The following is a 16604-nucleotide window of genomic DNA, read 5'->3' as shown; positions in this document are numbered from 1 at the left end:
CTGTATAGTGAATTCTATGCAGTGTATTGTGAACTTGTAGAGATTACACACTCTATAATTTCATTTATATAAATTTTAAAAGTGTGCAAAACTAAACAATACATTGTTTAGGGTTAGGTATACTCATGGAAAACAAAGTAAGGAAATGATGAACATGAAAGTGAGGATGGTGGCTACCTCTGAAGAGGTTAGGAAAGAGGGGACGTCATTGGAGTGGGCACATAGGGAGTTTCAAAGATACTGGAAATTTTATCTTTCTTCAGCTGGGTGGTAAGTATACAGATGTTCATTTTATTGTCATTTGTTATATCTTAGACATGATACAAATGTTCTTTTGTATAAATTATTTAACAAAAACTGAGTTTGTCATTTGCTTTATTATTATTCTCTGACAGGCTCACATTTATTCTTTTATCACATTATTTCTAATGTTTAAAAAAAATCCTGGGGATTTCAATTAGTAATAGTTTATTTAATCTAGTTATTAAATTAGGGAGAATTCTCTTTTTTGCTTTACTAAGTTTTCCTAGCTAGGATAGTGTAAACTTTGTATCTTTTATTTCTTCCACGAAGGTTTTGTTATTATTATTTTTTTGAGACGGAGTCTCGCTCTGTCGCCCAGGCTGGAGTGCAGTGGTGCAATATCGGCTCACTGCAACCTCCACCTCCCGGGCTCAAGCGATTCTCTTTGGAGGCCTCATCCTCCCAAGTAGCTGGGACTACAGGTGCATGCCACCATGCCTGGCTAATGTTTTGTATTTTTAGTAGAGATGGGGTTTCACCGTGTTAGCCAGGATAGTCTTGATCTCCTGACCTCCTGATCTGCCTGCCTCCCAAAGTGTTAGGATTACAGGCGTGAGCCACCGCGCCCAGCTGGTTTTATTATTTTATTTGAGTAAGTACTACTGTGGCCCAAGTACATCCAATAATGTAATAGCTTAATGCTTTCACTACTATTGTGAGCGAAAACTTTTCCCTGTGTTTTTGAGCTGAGATGCTGGCTTGCATTCTAAAATTCATCGATTTCCTCTAGTAACCATACCCACCCCGTTAAGATTTCCCAGGTGGGCAAATACGTTATCTGCAGTGTAATATTTTATTTCTTCATCTTCTATGTATTATGCTTTTTTGTTTCTTTTATTCTGATAGCTATTGCTGGCATTTCTCACGATATATAAAACAGGAATGATGACATAAAGCTTCAGACTTGGATCAGAAGACATGGGTTCGAGACCTGGCTCTGCCATAGACCAACTGAGTAACCTTAGTCAAAACAAACTACTTATTCTCTCTGAGCTTTATTTCTCTAGTTTCCCCATTTGGAAAATGACGGGGCTGAACTTTAGTGTGTCTCAATGAAGTCAGAGTTGGATCCTTATTTAAAATAGCCTCTCTTCATTGTGGGGTTTTGTTTTGTCTGTAGTTGTAATAAAGAATAGATGCTACAGGCTACTGAATGGTATGTTGACATGTATTGGGAAAATTAAACTTGAACTGCAGATCTATATTTTCCATGTTATGACGCCAGTGACCGACTTCTCTCCTATTGTCTGCACCTTTCATTTTAAAGATAAATTATGTAACTGTTGAAGATGATTCTTTGAATATGACTGTGAATTTGGTTAGCTAAGATTTTGTGTCAGGTTTTTGCCTATATATTCATATATTCACAAGTGAGATTTTGGCCATAGGTGTTTGTGTATGTGTGTGTGTGTGTGTTGTCTTTGTTTATCTCATTGTTGTCTTTTAAAATATTTTTGTACGAATTATTGATTTATTTTTATTTATTTATTTATTTATTTATTTATTTATTTATTTGAAATGGAGTTCTGCTCTGTCACCCAGGCTGGAATGCAGTGGTGCGATCTCAGCTCACTGCAACCTCTGCCTCTGGGTTCAAATGATTCACCTGTCTCAGCCTCCCAAGTAGCTGAGGTTACAGGCGCCTGATACCATGCCCGGCTAATTTTTTTGTATTTTTAGTAGAGACAGAGCTTCACCATGTTGGTCAGGCTGGATGATTTTTTTTTCTTTTCTGGTTTTTTTTTTTTTTTTTGAGACAGCGTCTTGCTCTGTCACCCAGGCTGGAGTGCAGTGGTGCCATCTTGGCTCACTGCAAGCTCCACTTCCCGGGACTACAAGCTCCCGCCACCACGCCTGGCTAATTTTTTGTATTTTTAGTAGAGACGGGGTTTCACCATGTTAGCCAGGATGGTCTCGATCTCCTGACCTCGTGATCCACCCGCCTCAGCCTCCCAAAGTGCTGGGATTACAGGTGTGAGCCACCGTGCCCGGCTTTTTTTGGTTTTTGAGATGAAGTTTTGCTCTTGTCGCCCAGGCTGGAGTGCAGTGGCACGATCTTGGCTCACTGCAATCTCCGCCTCCTGGGTTCAAGTGATTCTCCCACCTCAGCCTCCTGAGTAGCTGGGATTACAGGCGCCCACCACCACGCCCAGCTAATTTTTGTATTTTTAGTAGAGACAGGGTTTTGCCATGTTGGCCAGGCTGGTCTCAAACTCCTCACCTCAGGTGATGCACCCACCTCTGCCTCCTAATGTGCTGGGATTACAGGCATAAGCCACCGTGCTTGGCCCATTGATTTATTCTTTAAAAGTTGAAGAATTATTTAGGGATTCCATCAAGGCCATGCACCTTTTTCAATGTTTGACCTTGTTTTTTCTGTGGCTCTGTCAGACATATGTGCCTTTGAAGGAGGCAGCTAGGTGCAGCCAGGAGGCTCCTTGTCTAGGACTGTCTGGAATTCTACTAACTCCCAGTAGAGCCTGGGGCAGGTCACCTTCCCTTTCTGAGTTTTCTCATCTGTAAAATGGGAATGCAATCATGCCACCTGCCTCCCATATAAGGTATGAAGTGGTGGTGGTATGCTTTGTAAATGAGGGACCCCCTGCCCTCTCTCACAGAGGGGCCTAGTGGCTGGGAGACTGGGCATCTTGGATTTTTGCAGATGCTTGTCCATTTCCACTCAATTATCAGACTTGTAAAAATAGCTGAGATTTATAAGCTTGTTGCCACAGCTTTTAGAATATTTATTTCACAGATTCTTTTTTTTCTTTTTTTCTTTTTTTTAATAGGCTGGGCGTAGTGGCTCACAACGGCAATCTCAGTATTTTGGGAGGCTGAGATGGGGGATCACCTGAGGTCAGGAGTTTGAGACCAGCCTGGCCAACATGGCAAAATCCTGTATCTACTAAAAATACAAAATTTAGCTGGGTGTGGTGGCGGGTACCTGTAATCTCAGCTACTCAGGAGGCTGAGACAGGAGGATGGCTTGAACCCAGGAGGCAGAGGTTGCAGTGGGCTGAGATCGCACCACTGCACTCCAGCCTGGATGACAGAGTGAGACTCTGTCTCAAAAAAAATTAAATAGATACATAAATAATAAAAGCATAGCTTTGCATTATTTCATGTAAACTTTTAAAATCTTTTTTTTCACTTTTTAAAAAAAATTTACAACACTAATAACAAGTGAGGGAATGCTAACTTCTTTTTTTTTTTTTTTTTTTTTGAGACAGAGTCTCACTCAGTCGCCCAGGCTGGAGTGCCGTGGCTCGATCTCAGCTCACTGCAAGCTCCACCTCCTGGGTTCACGCCATTCTCCTGCCTCAGCCTCCCGAGTAGCTGGGACTACAGGCGCCCGCCACCTCGCCCAGCTAATTTTTTTGCATTTTTTTAGTAGAGACGGGTTTCACCATGTTAGCCAGGATGGTCGCGATCTCCTGACCTCGTGATCCGCTCGCCTCAGCCTCCCAAAGTGCTCGGATTACAGGCGTGAGCCACCGCGCCCGGCCGGGAATGCTAACTTCTTATAATCCAAGGGTGCCTTTTCTCTTTACCATGGAAGAATCTTTAAAATTGATTTTCTCAAAGATCCTTGTAGATTCATTTATAGAGCATCCCCTCCACTCATCTTTAAACATTAGCTTACCGTTTTTCAATGAGTGGGGCTAAGGGAAATAATTCAGAGAAATTGAAGTTAATTTTATTCATTAATGAAAAGTTTATAAACAAGAATGTTCAGTTATATGAACAAGGATACAGTATTCCTTTGTCTCCCCTTCTTAGAATGTGAACTTCATGACCACAGGAATTTTATTTTGTGTGTGTGTTTACTGCTGCATTTCCAGCTCCTAGATCACAACCTGGCAATTAGTAGGTGCTCAATAAGCACTTGTTGAATGAATGAATTCCTGAAGATTGGATAGCTATCATTCTTAACTTACATAATGTACATATTTTTCTTTATTAATGGGACTAATAGATTATTAATTAACTTTTTGTCAAACATATGAACATTATTTCTGCTTATGGAAACTGTGACTTCTCTTTCTCAATTTTCCTCATTCCTGCTCTGGCTAAGGTATTGAAATGCCTTTCCTTTTTCTCTGCTGGTTTTCTCTGTTGCTTCTGTCTATGCCCTTTGGATGACTTCTATTCATATCCTTTTTCTCCCCTTTCTCACTCTTTTTCTTTCTCATCACTCATGTATTCCACGTTCTTTAATTCATTTATTTACAAAATATTATTCGAATAAGCACCTAATGGATGCCAGCCTGCTAGGCATGGAGGAGATGGGGATGACAAGACCTACATGTCTCCTGGGCTCATGGAATCTATAGTCTTCAGGGAAGACAGGCCTGAGCAGATATTTCACAAATATTTATGAGTTATGGTAAATACTATGAAAGCAAAGCCTGAGGGAGCATGGAGCTTTAGGAAAGGCTTCCCTGAAGCCATTTTAGCTGGGATCTAAAGGAGAAATAGGAATTTGTAGGTTTGGGGCCTCAGGGAATAGCAAGGAGGCCGGTAGGAGGTATGGGAAGGGAAGTAGGGTTTACCTGGGGAGCCCAGAGCAACTGGAGTAACTGGAGCACAGCAAGTGCAGTGATGGGAGAAGAGGCCCCTCAGAGGGCACAGTCATCACCATCCACATTTCAGCGGTGACTCTAGGACCTGCCTGGCAGGATCCCTGCCGACACTGTGGCAAATGGCATTGATACCTTGGTTGTCCACAGTCTGTTACAAATTTCTGGATTTGGAAATCATTTAAGAAAAAATCTTATGTCATTGGTAGTTGTGTCTTTGGGCAAGTCATTTAAGCTCTCAGAGCCTCAGTTTTTCTGAAATGGGAGTAATTGTGTCTACTCCATGGGGTCCGTGACCTCTGCCAGGTCCCCCTGTGATTGTTGTTGGAAGTCCATCTTTCTCATTAGACTGAGGGCCTGAGGGAGGGTGAGTCTAGCCCACCAGTGTACTGCTGGCTCCTGTTGCTGGGCCTGGCATGGAGTGAGGACATCTGGGAGGGCTTCATAGACAAGGGAGCCCCAGGGCTGGGCTCAGAGGACAGGCTAGATTTGAGGGTCGGGGAAGGGCTGTAGAGGTGTGGACATACCGACGTCTGGAAAGAGGCCAGTGAAGACCGAAGTGCAGAGATGGTAACAACAACAATCACAACAGTAACAGTTACAATTGTGCTGACTTTCCGTGCACCCTCACCGTGTGCCGGCCACTGTTCTACATGCTCTCCATACACTAACTCATTTATCCTTGCAGGAACCTTATGAGGTAAGTACTGTTGTTATTCCCATTTTACAAATGAGCAAACTGAGACATGGAGAGATTAAGCATTTTGCCCAAGGTCACACAGCTAACAACTGCTGGAACCTGGATTTAAGACCAGGCATTTGTGACTTCAGAGTGTAAGAGGCAACGAATGCAGAGAAGTCGGAAGGGCCTTAAATGCTAAGTTAGGAGGCCCACCTAGACTTTATCCTGTTGGCTATGGGAGCCGTAGAAGGCTTTAGAGGGAGGGAGTGGCAAGGCTGTTGTATGCCCAGGAGAGCTGGCATGGCCATCCCTTTTTCCTACAGAAACCATCCACGGAGCAACCCCTGTACAGCAGCAGCCTTTGGGGCCCGGTGGTTGATGGCTGTGACTGCGTGGCTGAGGGCCTGTGGCTGCCGCAACTACACGTAGGGGACTGGCTGGTCTTTGACAACATGGGTGCCTACACTGTAGGCATGGGTTCCCCTTTTGGGGGGACCCAGGCCTGTCACATCACCTATGCCATGTCCCGGGTGGCCTGGTAAGAGGGCCCTGCTGGAAAATGGGGGTATGGGGAGGAACTGGGCAGAAACGAGGGAAACCTGAGATTTGAGATTCTGCTTCTGTGTAATCCAATTTGACAAGTAGCTGTTGGCTGCTGATCCCACGTGAGGCCTGTGCTTGGCACCTGGCTGTGGCGGTGAGTGAGGCTGGGCTTTCCTAGAGGAGCTCATAGCTCTGAGGGAGACACAGAGAAGCAGACAGGCCCTCGTGATAATACTGTGCCTGGTGGAAGTGCAGAGCCCTCCCTGAGGCCCGGGCCTCCCTGAGGAAGTGGGAGTCAACTACAGGAGGGGGTGATAGGGCTTCCCTGAAGAAAGGAACAGAAAGCAAGTGTGGTGCATTCAAGGCTCTCATGGAGGGTGGCTGTGACTGGAGAGGGAGGCAGGGCTAGATCTGGGAGGGGCTTGAAGGCCGAGTGACATGCTTTGAGAGCAGCGGGAGGCATGGACCAGTTTGAAGCAGGGGCATAACACGGTCTGATTTGCACTTTGGAAAGACCACCCTAGTTCCTGTGCAGATTGAGGACAAGGGCAGATGCAGAAAGAGCTGACCAGTTGGGTGGCTGCTGTGTGACACAGGAAAGACTTGGTCTGCCTGCTTGCTGAGCCTAGGTCTTTCCATCTACAAAATAGGCATAACAGTAGTCCTGCCTGCCCCACCAGGCTAGTCCTGGGATCCAGTGAGGCATGCAAGAGGCATGCAAGATGGGGGAGTCACATCCAGTGAACCCTGACTCAGGTCTTACGTTAGGCATCGCATGACTATTTCACCACACAAAACTGTGTGGGGGTCAGCGTTATCACAGAGGGGTCATTCTTCGGAGGTCACACAGCTAGTCAGTGGTGAAGTCCCTCTTTGGGGGTAGGGAGAGGGCTACAGAAAGCAGGAGCAGTTTGCCCAGGCACATTCAATTCCTCTGCTGTGTCCAGTCTCAGGACTGTCACCAAAGCTGAGACCTGAAGGCTAAGGAGGAATTAGGGGAGGGTTGATGATGCAGGGAGAGAGACAAGCATGGGTCCAGGCCAGGGAGAAGACATGTGTAAGAGCCCAAAAGATGGCCATAGTGGATGGCCCAGGTGTGTGGGCCAGTGTGGCTGGGAGTGTGGCGGGAGAGGCGGGTAGCGCTGGATCTTGCAGGGCCTGAGAGCAGAAGGAAACTGCTGGCAGCTCAAGGGCAAGGATTTACTTTTGGAAAAGATGAGTCTGGGCCCTGGCTGAGAACTGTCTGGAGAGGGCACGAGCTGATCAGGGAGACTGAAGTGGTGTTACCTGTGGGGATGGAGACCACTGGGCACAAGAGGATGTTCAGAAGCTGGGCTCAGCAGGGCTCGACTGGGTGTGGGAACAAGATGGCCAACTGTTTCCAGCTCTGATGGTGGAACCATTTATCAACATGGGTGTGTAGGAGGAGAAGCAGTTTGTGGGATTTTTTTGAGAGAATGGGATATGATTTTGTTGTGTTTGAAGTCCTAAGCCTGGGGTATGATGAATATGGGCTTTGGAGTCAGAGTTGGGTTCAGTCCTAGTTCTACCACCTACTAGGGATGTGATCTTAGGTAGGTCACTTCTCTCTCTGGGGAACTGACTGATTACATATCAGTGCAATGGGGATGGTAATGCCTCCCTCATGGGGTTTTTGGGAAGATACAAATAGATAATATAAGTGCCTGGCATGATGTCTGGCACATAGGAAATGCTTGATACATGTGAATTTCTTTCCCTTGTTGGGGGTGGGGACCACATGGGAGTAGGAAGCAGTTGAGGAGGGGTGAGCAGCCTGTCCTTGCCCCTGCCCTCAGCTGAGCTCGGGCTCAGGTGAGAGCCCTCTGCCCAATCGGGCTGCGTCTCCAGGTACAGGGGCCTGCCAGCCCCATGCTGGCTACTTGCAGCACCCCTTTTTCACCCCTAGGGAAGCGCTGCGAAGGCAGCTGATGGCTGCCGAACAGGAGGATGACGCGGAGGGTGTGTGCAAGCCTCTATCCTGCGGCTGGGAGATCACAGACACCCTGTGCGTGGGCCCTGTCTTCACCCCGGCGAGCATCATGTGAGCGGGCCTCGTTCCCCCTGGAGAACCCCAGCGGGGCCTCAGAGATGCCTCTGGGAGAGGTGGGGAAGATGGCAGGCAAGGGTACCCTTGACCAGGACTCTGGTGCCCACCCTGCCACCCCCGTGCTCCACCTGTAGTGTTTCTGCCCTGTAAATAGGACCAGTCTTACACTCGCTGTAGTTCAAGTATGCAACATAAATCCTGTCCCTTCCAGCTGTGTCTGCCTCCTCTGCAGCGCAAGGGGCCTGGTCAGCCAGGTGTGGGGGTTTTCTTGGGGTCTCCTCTGGTCTCCTTCCACCTTTGTAAATATAATGCAATAAATAAATATTTAGGTTTTTTAAAACTGCAGCGGAATCTGGCAGTTTGATTCACAAAGCAGCCTGGGCTAGGCCTGGTGCAGGATTTCCCCACCACGCACTGATGAGCCCACACCCTCTGCCTCGGTCCTGAGCTCTGGCTGCAGCGTGCGCCTCCCGCGCTGGCACTCACCGTCTCTGACTCATCTCTCTCAACCTCATGGGCCTCCAGTCCTGGTGCCATAAGGAAGGGGCTGCCGTCAGGGACTGAGATGGGCAGTTACATAGCTCATAACTGGTGAATGGCCTTTGTGTTAGCCCAACACCCAGCCTAAGGCCTGACCCAGAGTAGGGGCAATGGAGTATTTAACACAGCTGTGGAAATTCATACCGAAGATACAGAGCCAAGAAATGGGTGTGCGGGAGGTTTTGAGTGCACCCTGCACCTTTGCTCTCCCTGCAGGTTGGCAAGGCAGTCAGAGTAAAGCAAACACCTGGTAGTCGGTTTTGCTTCTTTGGGCAGTGCCTGTTAGAACAGGGCTGGCCACGGAGTATTGCTGTGTCCAGTGCCGACAGCCCTGGCATCCCCTGAGACTGGCAGTGCTTATCAGGACAAAGTTATTCACACTGCCGGGTTCCCAAATTATGCACCTGGGGTGTGTGAGCTGTTGAGCAAAGGAGTTCAGATTTTAGAGTCCCCCCACAGTGACTGCAGGGGAATCTAAATATTTTCTGCTGCAATTAAAAGATTTGAGATATAATTAACATGCAATCAAATTCACCCTTTTAAAGTGCAGAAGCCTTGGCGCGGTGGCTCACACTTGTAATCCCAGCACTTTGGGAGGCTGAGGTGAGTGATCACCTGAGGTCAGGAGTCTGAGACCAGCCTGGCCAACATGGCAAAACCCCATCACTATTAAAAATACAAAAATTAGCCGGCTGTGGTGGTATGTGCCTGTAATCCCAGCTACTCAGGAGGCTGTGGCAGGAGAATCGCTTGAACAGGGAGGGGAAGGCTGCAGTGAGCTGAGGTTGCAGTGAGCCGAGATCACACCACTGCACTCCAGCCTGGGCGACTGAGGAAGACTCCATCTCAAATACATAAATAAATAAATAAATAAATAAATAAATAAAGTGGAGAAGTCAGTGGTTTTTAGTGTATTCAGAGTTGTGTAACCATCACCACTATTAATTCTAGAACGTATTTATCACCCTAAAAAGAAATCCCATACCCATTAGCAGTCACTCTCCATTTTCCCCATTCCCAAGTCCCTGATGACACAAATCTACCTTCCATCTCTATGGATTTGCTTATTCTGGACATTGTATTGTGATGGATTTTCTACCTTCACTTGACCTTCTCTCTGGGTAAGCCTGGCCATCCTGCTTCAGTATCTCAGCCAGTCCTGGGAACTGCACGTGGCTTTGAGGTCATCTCATGAGGCAATGTGGCATGGTTTGGAGTAAACAAGGTGCTTTCTCAAAGCAGGGGTGTCTCCCTTTCCAGGGATCTAGTTTTTGGTATCTTGACAATAAACAGGCTGAAAGCTTGGGATATCAAGAGACTCCAGGCAATCAAAGGGTTACTCTACTATCCCATGATCCACCAAAGCCATGATTTACAGGTGTTACCATGCCTGTCATCGTCTATCAGACTCTGTCTGAGACTTCTTCCATCTCAGATTCCAAGCACTCACACTTCTTTTCAGGGGAGGGACATAGGTTTTTCTGCTGGAACCAGGTATCTGCTGTGAAAAGCACAGGAATCCTGGGGAGATCTCATGGCTGGCTGCAGTGAGACCCAAGTGTAGCTGATTCCCTCTTCTGAGCAGGTCCACTGAGGGGGCGTTCTGTGGCTTTTGAAATGACAGTGGCCACCGTGGAGTTTGAACAGATTTCTCACTGGAGCCTTTCTAGTGTTTCATGTTCCATTTGCAGTGAGGATGTGAAATTTACTTTTCGAAGAAAGATATGCACAGAATTTGATGTGGCTTGAGGATAATAGTTAATAGTCATTTTTTTCCCAGTTATTTGTTTTTATTTCTTATTTCAATCTTTTTCTAAAGAGAAGAAAAAAGCCTGAAACGTGGAGAATGGTAAGAGGCTTCAGGCTTGTGCAGGTGAATCTAAGCAGGGGTCTCCCGGCCCCCTGGCTGCATGGGCACTGCCTCCTCTAAGCTCCCTGCTAAGCAACCCACTGGCAGTGGCTCCTCATGCCTCCTGGCTGCCTTGGAAGCCAGATGTTCCTGTTGGCCTGTCACAGATCCATCCTTCCCCGGGGCCTCACCTGAGGAACATTCTCTTCCCAATGCCTCCCTACAACCCACCTGTGCCTCCCTGAAGCCCCTCCTGTGCTCGTGCTCACTCTCTCTCATTCTCTCCCTCAAGGAGTTAACAGACCTGAGCTTCCATCTTCTCATACTCAAGCCTGGCCCCTTCTTCCCCTTTCCCCTCCACAGTCCATCCTCCACTTAGCAGCCAGATGCCGTACCTCCTGGGATTCCATGTCACCAAGAATGAAATTTAAAGTCCTTGGCCAACTGGCTCTCCAACTCCCACACTTCCCTCTCACACACTGAGTCCTGGCCACACTGGCTTCCTCCCTGTTCCTCAAACACTCCACTGCTGGGCATGCATTTACTGTCCCCTCTCTAGAATGATCTTCCTGGGTTATCTGTGGGCCTCACTCACTTCATTCAGGTTCTGTGCCAATGTTTTCTTTAGGTGAAGCCTTCTGGATCACCCTTTAGAAAACAGCATGTCCCAGTCTCTCTCTTTTCTCTTAACTGGTTTTCTTTTTCTTCATAGCACCTACCACCACTCAACATACTCTATAACTCCATAATGTGTTCCATAACACAAGGGCAACTGTCAGCCCTTCTAGAATGTGAGCTCTAGGCTCTTGGAATAAACCTGATTTATTTTTTCACTGCTGTGTCCTTATCACCTAGAACGGAGTAGGTATTCAAAAAGCATATGCCGGATGGGCAAATGAATAAACATGTCTGAATCTGTCTGAATAAACATGCTGTTAACCTGTCTGAATCTGTTTACTCATTTGTACAATGTGGCTGATAACTATATTTCCCTCAGAGGGTTATTGTGAAGATTAAATAAGAAAATGGGTATAAGGCCGGGTGTGGTGGCTTACGCCTGTAATCCTAGAACTTTGGGAGGCCAATGTGGACGGATCACGAGGTCAGGAGTTTGAGACCAGCCTGGCCAAAATAGCGAAACCCTGTCTATACTAAAAATACAAAAAATTAGCTGGGTGTGGTGGTGGGCGCCTATAATCCCAGCTACTTGGGAGGCTGAGGCAGGAGGATCACTTGAACTGGGAGGCAGAGGTTGCAGTGAGCTGAGATCACACTACTGCACTCCAGTCTGGAAGACAGTGCGAGACTCCATCTCAAAAAAAAAAAAAAAAAAAAAAGAAAGATACAAAAAATTAGCTGGGCATGGTGGCACACACCTGTAATCACAGCTACTTGGGAGGCCGAGACAGGAGAATTGCTTGAACCTGGGAGATGGAGGTTGCAGTGAGCCGAGATCATGCCACTGCACTCTGGCCTAGGCGACAGGGCAAGACTCCATCTAAAAAAGAGAAAAAAAAAAAGAAAAGAAAATGGGTATAAAGTACTTAGTCCAGAACTTTGCACGTCATGAGGTGCTCAATAAGTGAGGTTGAAAGGTAATTCCTGAGCATTTAGTGAGCACTTACTGTGGCTATAGCCCATGGTAGATGTTGGTGATGCAGAGGTGAGTCCCTCTGAGTTCTCAGGGAGCTCACAGTGCAGCGTGGTCACAGAGGACCTTGAATTACAGAGCCAGAAGTCCGAACTTAATTCTGTAGGCAGTAGGGAGCCCTCTATGCTTCTGGAGCAGAAGCAGCACGTCAGGATCTTCGGGAAGATTAATTGAAAGTGTATTCAAAATAAAAAACAAAAGGAAAAAAAAGTATATTCAAAAGGGGTGGAGGAAGGAGACCTTCAGGGCTGGTAGTGGCATGTGCTTCCTTCACCTCTGCCCACAGTCTGAAAGGCAGACACAGCCAGGACACTTTTTTATTTATTTATTTTTATTATACTTCAAGTTCTAGGGTACATGTGCACAACATGCAGGTTTGTTACCTATGTATACATGTGCCATGTTGGTGTGCCGCACCCATTAACTCGTCATTTACATTAGGTATATCTCCTAATGCTATCCCTTCCCTCTCCCCCCACCCCACGACAGGCCCTGGTGTGTGGTGTTCCCCACCCTGTGTCCAAGTGATCTCATTGTTCAGTTCCCACCTATGAGTGAGAACATGTGGTGTTTGGTTTTCTGTCCTTGTGATATTTTGCTGAGAATGATGGTTTCCAGCTTCATCCATGTCCCTACAAAGGACATGAACTCATCCTTTTTTGTGGCTGCATAGTATTCCATGGTGTATATGTGCCACATTTTCTTAATCCAGTCTATCACTGATGGACATTTGGGTTGGTTCCAAGTCTTTGCTATTGTGAATAGTGCCGCAATAAACATACGTGTGCATGTGTCTTTATAGCAGCATGATTTATAATCCTTTGGGTATATACCCAGTAATGGGATCCAGCCAGGAAACTTTGAGGAGGTCAGAGACACAAGTTGTCAACTCTATTCACACCGGCTCAGAGGGAGATGGTGGCTCTCTGGGTGGGAGTCATCCCTCACCTAGGAAACCCACCTGCCCAAGCCATCTCATTCAAGCTGTAAGGGGAACAAAGGGGAGGCAAGAGGACAGGGGTTCCACTCATCCCTTTGCTCCATTTTAAACCCTCTTCCTGGCACCCTTCGGATAAACAGATAAGCCTGGGTAAATTCAATCAGTAAAATGATCTGATTGTCAGTCCTCTGCTGAAAGCCCTTCAGTTGATTCCCACTGCAATGCCAATAAAAGCTAATTTGCCTGAGACCGCTGCCCATCTCTCCCACTTCATCTCATGCCACTCTTTTCTCACATTTCAGTTTCTCACATTTACTGACTTCTTTCCTGCCTCCAAGTGTCTGCCTTCGCTGTTCCCTTAGCTACTCCAGCGTTGGCTCATTCTCATCTTAAAGGCCTCAGCTTGAATGTTGCCATCTCAAGAGGGCCTTTTCTAAACATCCTGTTCAAAGTAGCCCCCACCAACTTATGTAGTCATATTTTACAGGAATTAGGTTCTAAAGACAATATTTAAGGCAAGAAGCATATGGTCAAACTTATCATTGAAAATCCCTTAGAAAACTATCATATTGGAGTCTTGTTCATCACACCCTCTTTGCTTTTTGTAACGTGCCAGACACACTTATAACCCCAAATCTCTGCATAGATCTCTCTTCCTCATCCCTTCAGGTCTTTGCTCAAATGTAATGTTCTCATTGAGGCCTTCCTGACTACCCACTTCAGGCTGGGAGTGATGGCGCATGCCTGTAATCCCAGCACTTTGGGAGGCTGAGGCAGGAGGATCACTTGAGCCCAGGAGTTTGAGGTCAGCCTGGGCAACATAGTGATACCCCATCTTAAATCAAACAAACAAAAAAACTGTAACATTTCCATTCCCGCCCCAGCATTCTATAATCCCCTTCACAGCCTTACTTTTTCCTCCATAGATCACCCTCTAACATATTATACATTTTACTTAGAATTAAGTTCTGAGAGCAAAGGTTTGTTTATTTTGTTCACTGCTGGGTCCACAGTGCCTAGAATACTGCTGTTCATATAGATGTTCAAGAAATAATTACTGAATGAAGGAATGAATCTTTCAGGCCTCAGCTTGGGTGTCTCTCTCCTTTCTCTTTCTGTGCCTTGATTAGGGGTTCCATCTCTAGGCTTTCATGCATCCTGTATTTATCCCTATTAAAGAACTACTGATCACAACGTACTGTAGTTTTCCTCTCTACATACTTGTCCTCCTGCATATCTAATCCTGTTGATTCCACAAAGACAGGGAGTGTTTCTCCTACTTTCTAGTGTGATCTGGAACCTAAGACTGCTTAGCACAGAGTAGATACTTAGTGTCTTTTGAATAAACCAGTTTGGGTGGTGGTGGTGCGGTATCCCTGAATGAGAGTGGAGGATGTGGCTCCTTGTCAGTTCCTGAATAGGTCTAGACCCTGCAGTGGGAAGACTATTGACTGGAATGAGCTGTGGGCCTTTAAAATAACCTCAGGATTACACTTGGGAACAACCCAGCTCCATATACTAGTGAGCCCCAGGCAGGAAGGCATGTAGGACCCCCCAATAGCGCTTTCTGTTTTTCCACTCAGTTAGCTGACCTTGGGGTAGGATCATCAGATAAAATACAGGATATCCAGATAAATTTGAATTCAGAAAAACAATGAGTAATTTTTTAGCATACGTGTCTCACTGCAATATTTGGGATAGTCTTATACTAAAGCATTACTCGTTGTTTACCTGAAATTCGACTTCAACTGGGCATCCTGCATTTTATTTGCTAAATCTGGTAACCCTATTGTGACAAGTCCCTGTATGCTGCATGTCCCTCTCTGGGTTTCGCTTTCTCCATCTGTGGAATGGGCACAGTTCTGTGAGACTTGCCTCAGGGATTCCTCAGGCCGAGCAAATACCCTCAAGGATCGTCCCTTTGTCCTGGTGAATCGTATGGGAAGCGCGCATGTCTGAGGAGTTTCTCGCTGTGTAAATACGAGAAGCTTCTTCCTCCAAAAGCCTCCGTTTTCTCATCTGAGCATATGAAACCCTCAGAGGTGGAAACGACTGCCTAGCGGAACTATGACTGCTCAGCTTCCAGCCACCGGAATCCCATCTCACCATCCCCATCCCTTGAGGCCACGAACTTCCGGTAGCGAAAAGTCACTTCCGTATTCAAGAGCCTCCTAAGCTTCGAGCCATGCGATGTCTCGCCCTCTGGCGGCTGGGAGGAGGGAACGACTTTACCAAACAGTGAGAAGGAACAGGGAAGTCCATTGGTTGAAAAACGGAGAGGCACAGCTCCGTCTTCCAACCTCCACCAATGTTAAACCGAACCTTCGCCGAGGGCGGGGCTCTCACGGGAAAGCGGTCAACCCGGGACGGAGGCGGCGTGGGAAGAGGGCGACTTTGTCTCTGCTCAGCTGGAAAAAGGCCCGGCGTAACACCGGAAGTGGACTCCTTTGCGCATCAGCTACTTCCTCTTCTACTTGAAAAGGAGGATCTGGGTAAAAGAACCGAAAGGCTGTAGAAACTTGACTTGTCTCTGATGTCCTTCTCAACCATCCATTCATATGTGAGGGAAAACACCTGCTGGGTTCACACAGAATATAAGGGACTTCGAAATAATTCTTGATCTCTAAGTCAAGGAGTTTTACATTTTAAAATAATCAAGCGTGCCTACTGCTTGCCAGGCCCTGCCCTCACCTTCACTCGCATTATTCAATTAATCGACACAGGCCTGTGCAGTGTGTCTTATGACAATGACCCTGACCCTCCACTGCCTGTGTTGGAATCCTGGTTCTGCCAGTTATTAGCTGTGTATCCTGGCCCAAGTTACTCTCTGGTACAGTTTCTGACTCTGTAAAATGGGATAATAGTACCTACCTTATACCATTGTTCTAAAGATAAATAACATATTTAGGCTGGGCATGGTAGCTCACACCTGTAATCCCAGCACTTTGGGAGGCCGAGGGTGGAAGGATTGTTTGAGCCCAGGAGTTAAAGACCAGCCTGGGTAAAATAGTGAGACTCCCTGCCTCTCCAAAAAAAAAAAAAAAAAAAGAAAAAGTAAAGTTAGCCAGGCGTGGTGGCAAGCAGCTAGGGTCCCAGCTACTCTGGAGGCTGAGGTGGGAGGAGCATTGCTTGAGTCTGGGAGGTCGAGGCTTCAGTGAGCCGTGACTGGGGCACTGCACTCCAGTTTGGGCAACAGAGACCCTGTCTCCAAAAGAACAAAAAATTTAACATATTTAAAGCACTCGGAACAGCACCTGACACATGGTAACCACAGTAACCAGGTAAGTTATTTTCATTTACAAATTAGGAAATTGAGGCTTACATATGAAGTAACTTGTCTAGAACAGATAGCAACTAGTGGAGACAGGTTGGGAAAAGTCTCTGCCTAATCTGAGGGGACTTCTTAATCACTATACCCGCCCAACCCTCTTCCTGTGTCTACAGGAAA

The 16604-nt window shown here is 46.6% G+C and overlaps 1 protein-coding gene and 1 long non-coding RNA gene across 9 annotated transcripts in view; one reads left to right on the top strand and one right to left on the bottom strand.

Moving 5' to 3' along the window:
* The window catches only part of AZIN2 (antizyme inhibitor 2), a 41991-nt gene extending 33470 nt beyond the window's left edge, over nucleotides 1-8521 (top strand). For 7 of the 8 annotated variants that reach the window (XM_073007527.1, XM_007979520.3, XM_073007532.1 and 4 more), the window contains 2 exons: nucleotides 5889-6103; nucleotides 8036-8521. In XM_073007527.1, the coding sequence (XP_072863628.1) occupies nucleotides 5889-6103; nucleotides 8036-8174 (354 nt within the window). In that variant the 3' untranslated portion in view covers nucleotides 8175-8521. Of the gene's footprint in view, nucleotides 1-5888; nucleotides 6104-8035 lie in introns of those variants that run through there. The other variant, XM_007979525.3, reaches the window with a different exon arrangement.
* On the bottom strand, nucleotides 8377-15879 carry LOC140709264 (uncharacterized). Its single transcript, XR_012089734.1, has 3 exons — nucleotides 12191-15879; nucleotides 11942-12063; nucleotides 8377-8471 (listed from the first exon to the last, which is right to left on the bottom strand). It is a non-coding gene; the product is annotated as an uncharacterized lncRNA (long non-coding RNA).
* Between the last annotated feature and the right edge of the window lie 725 nt (nucleotides 15880-16604).

Source organism: Chlorocebus sabaeus, chromosome 20 (assembly GCF_047675955.1).
Source record: "Chlorocebus sabaeus isolate Y175 chromosome 20, mChlSab1.0.hap1, whole genome shotgun sequence".
NCBI lineage: Eukaryota > Metazoa > Chordata > Mammalia > Primates > Cercopithecidae > Chlorocebus > Chlorocebus sabaeus.
This window is presented reverse-complemented; position numbering and strand designations above follow the sequence as displayed.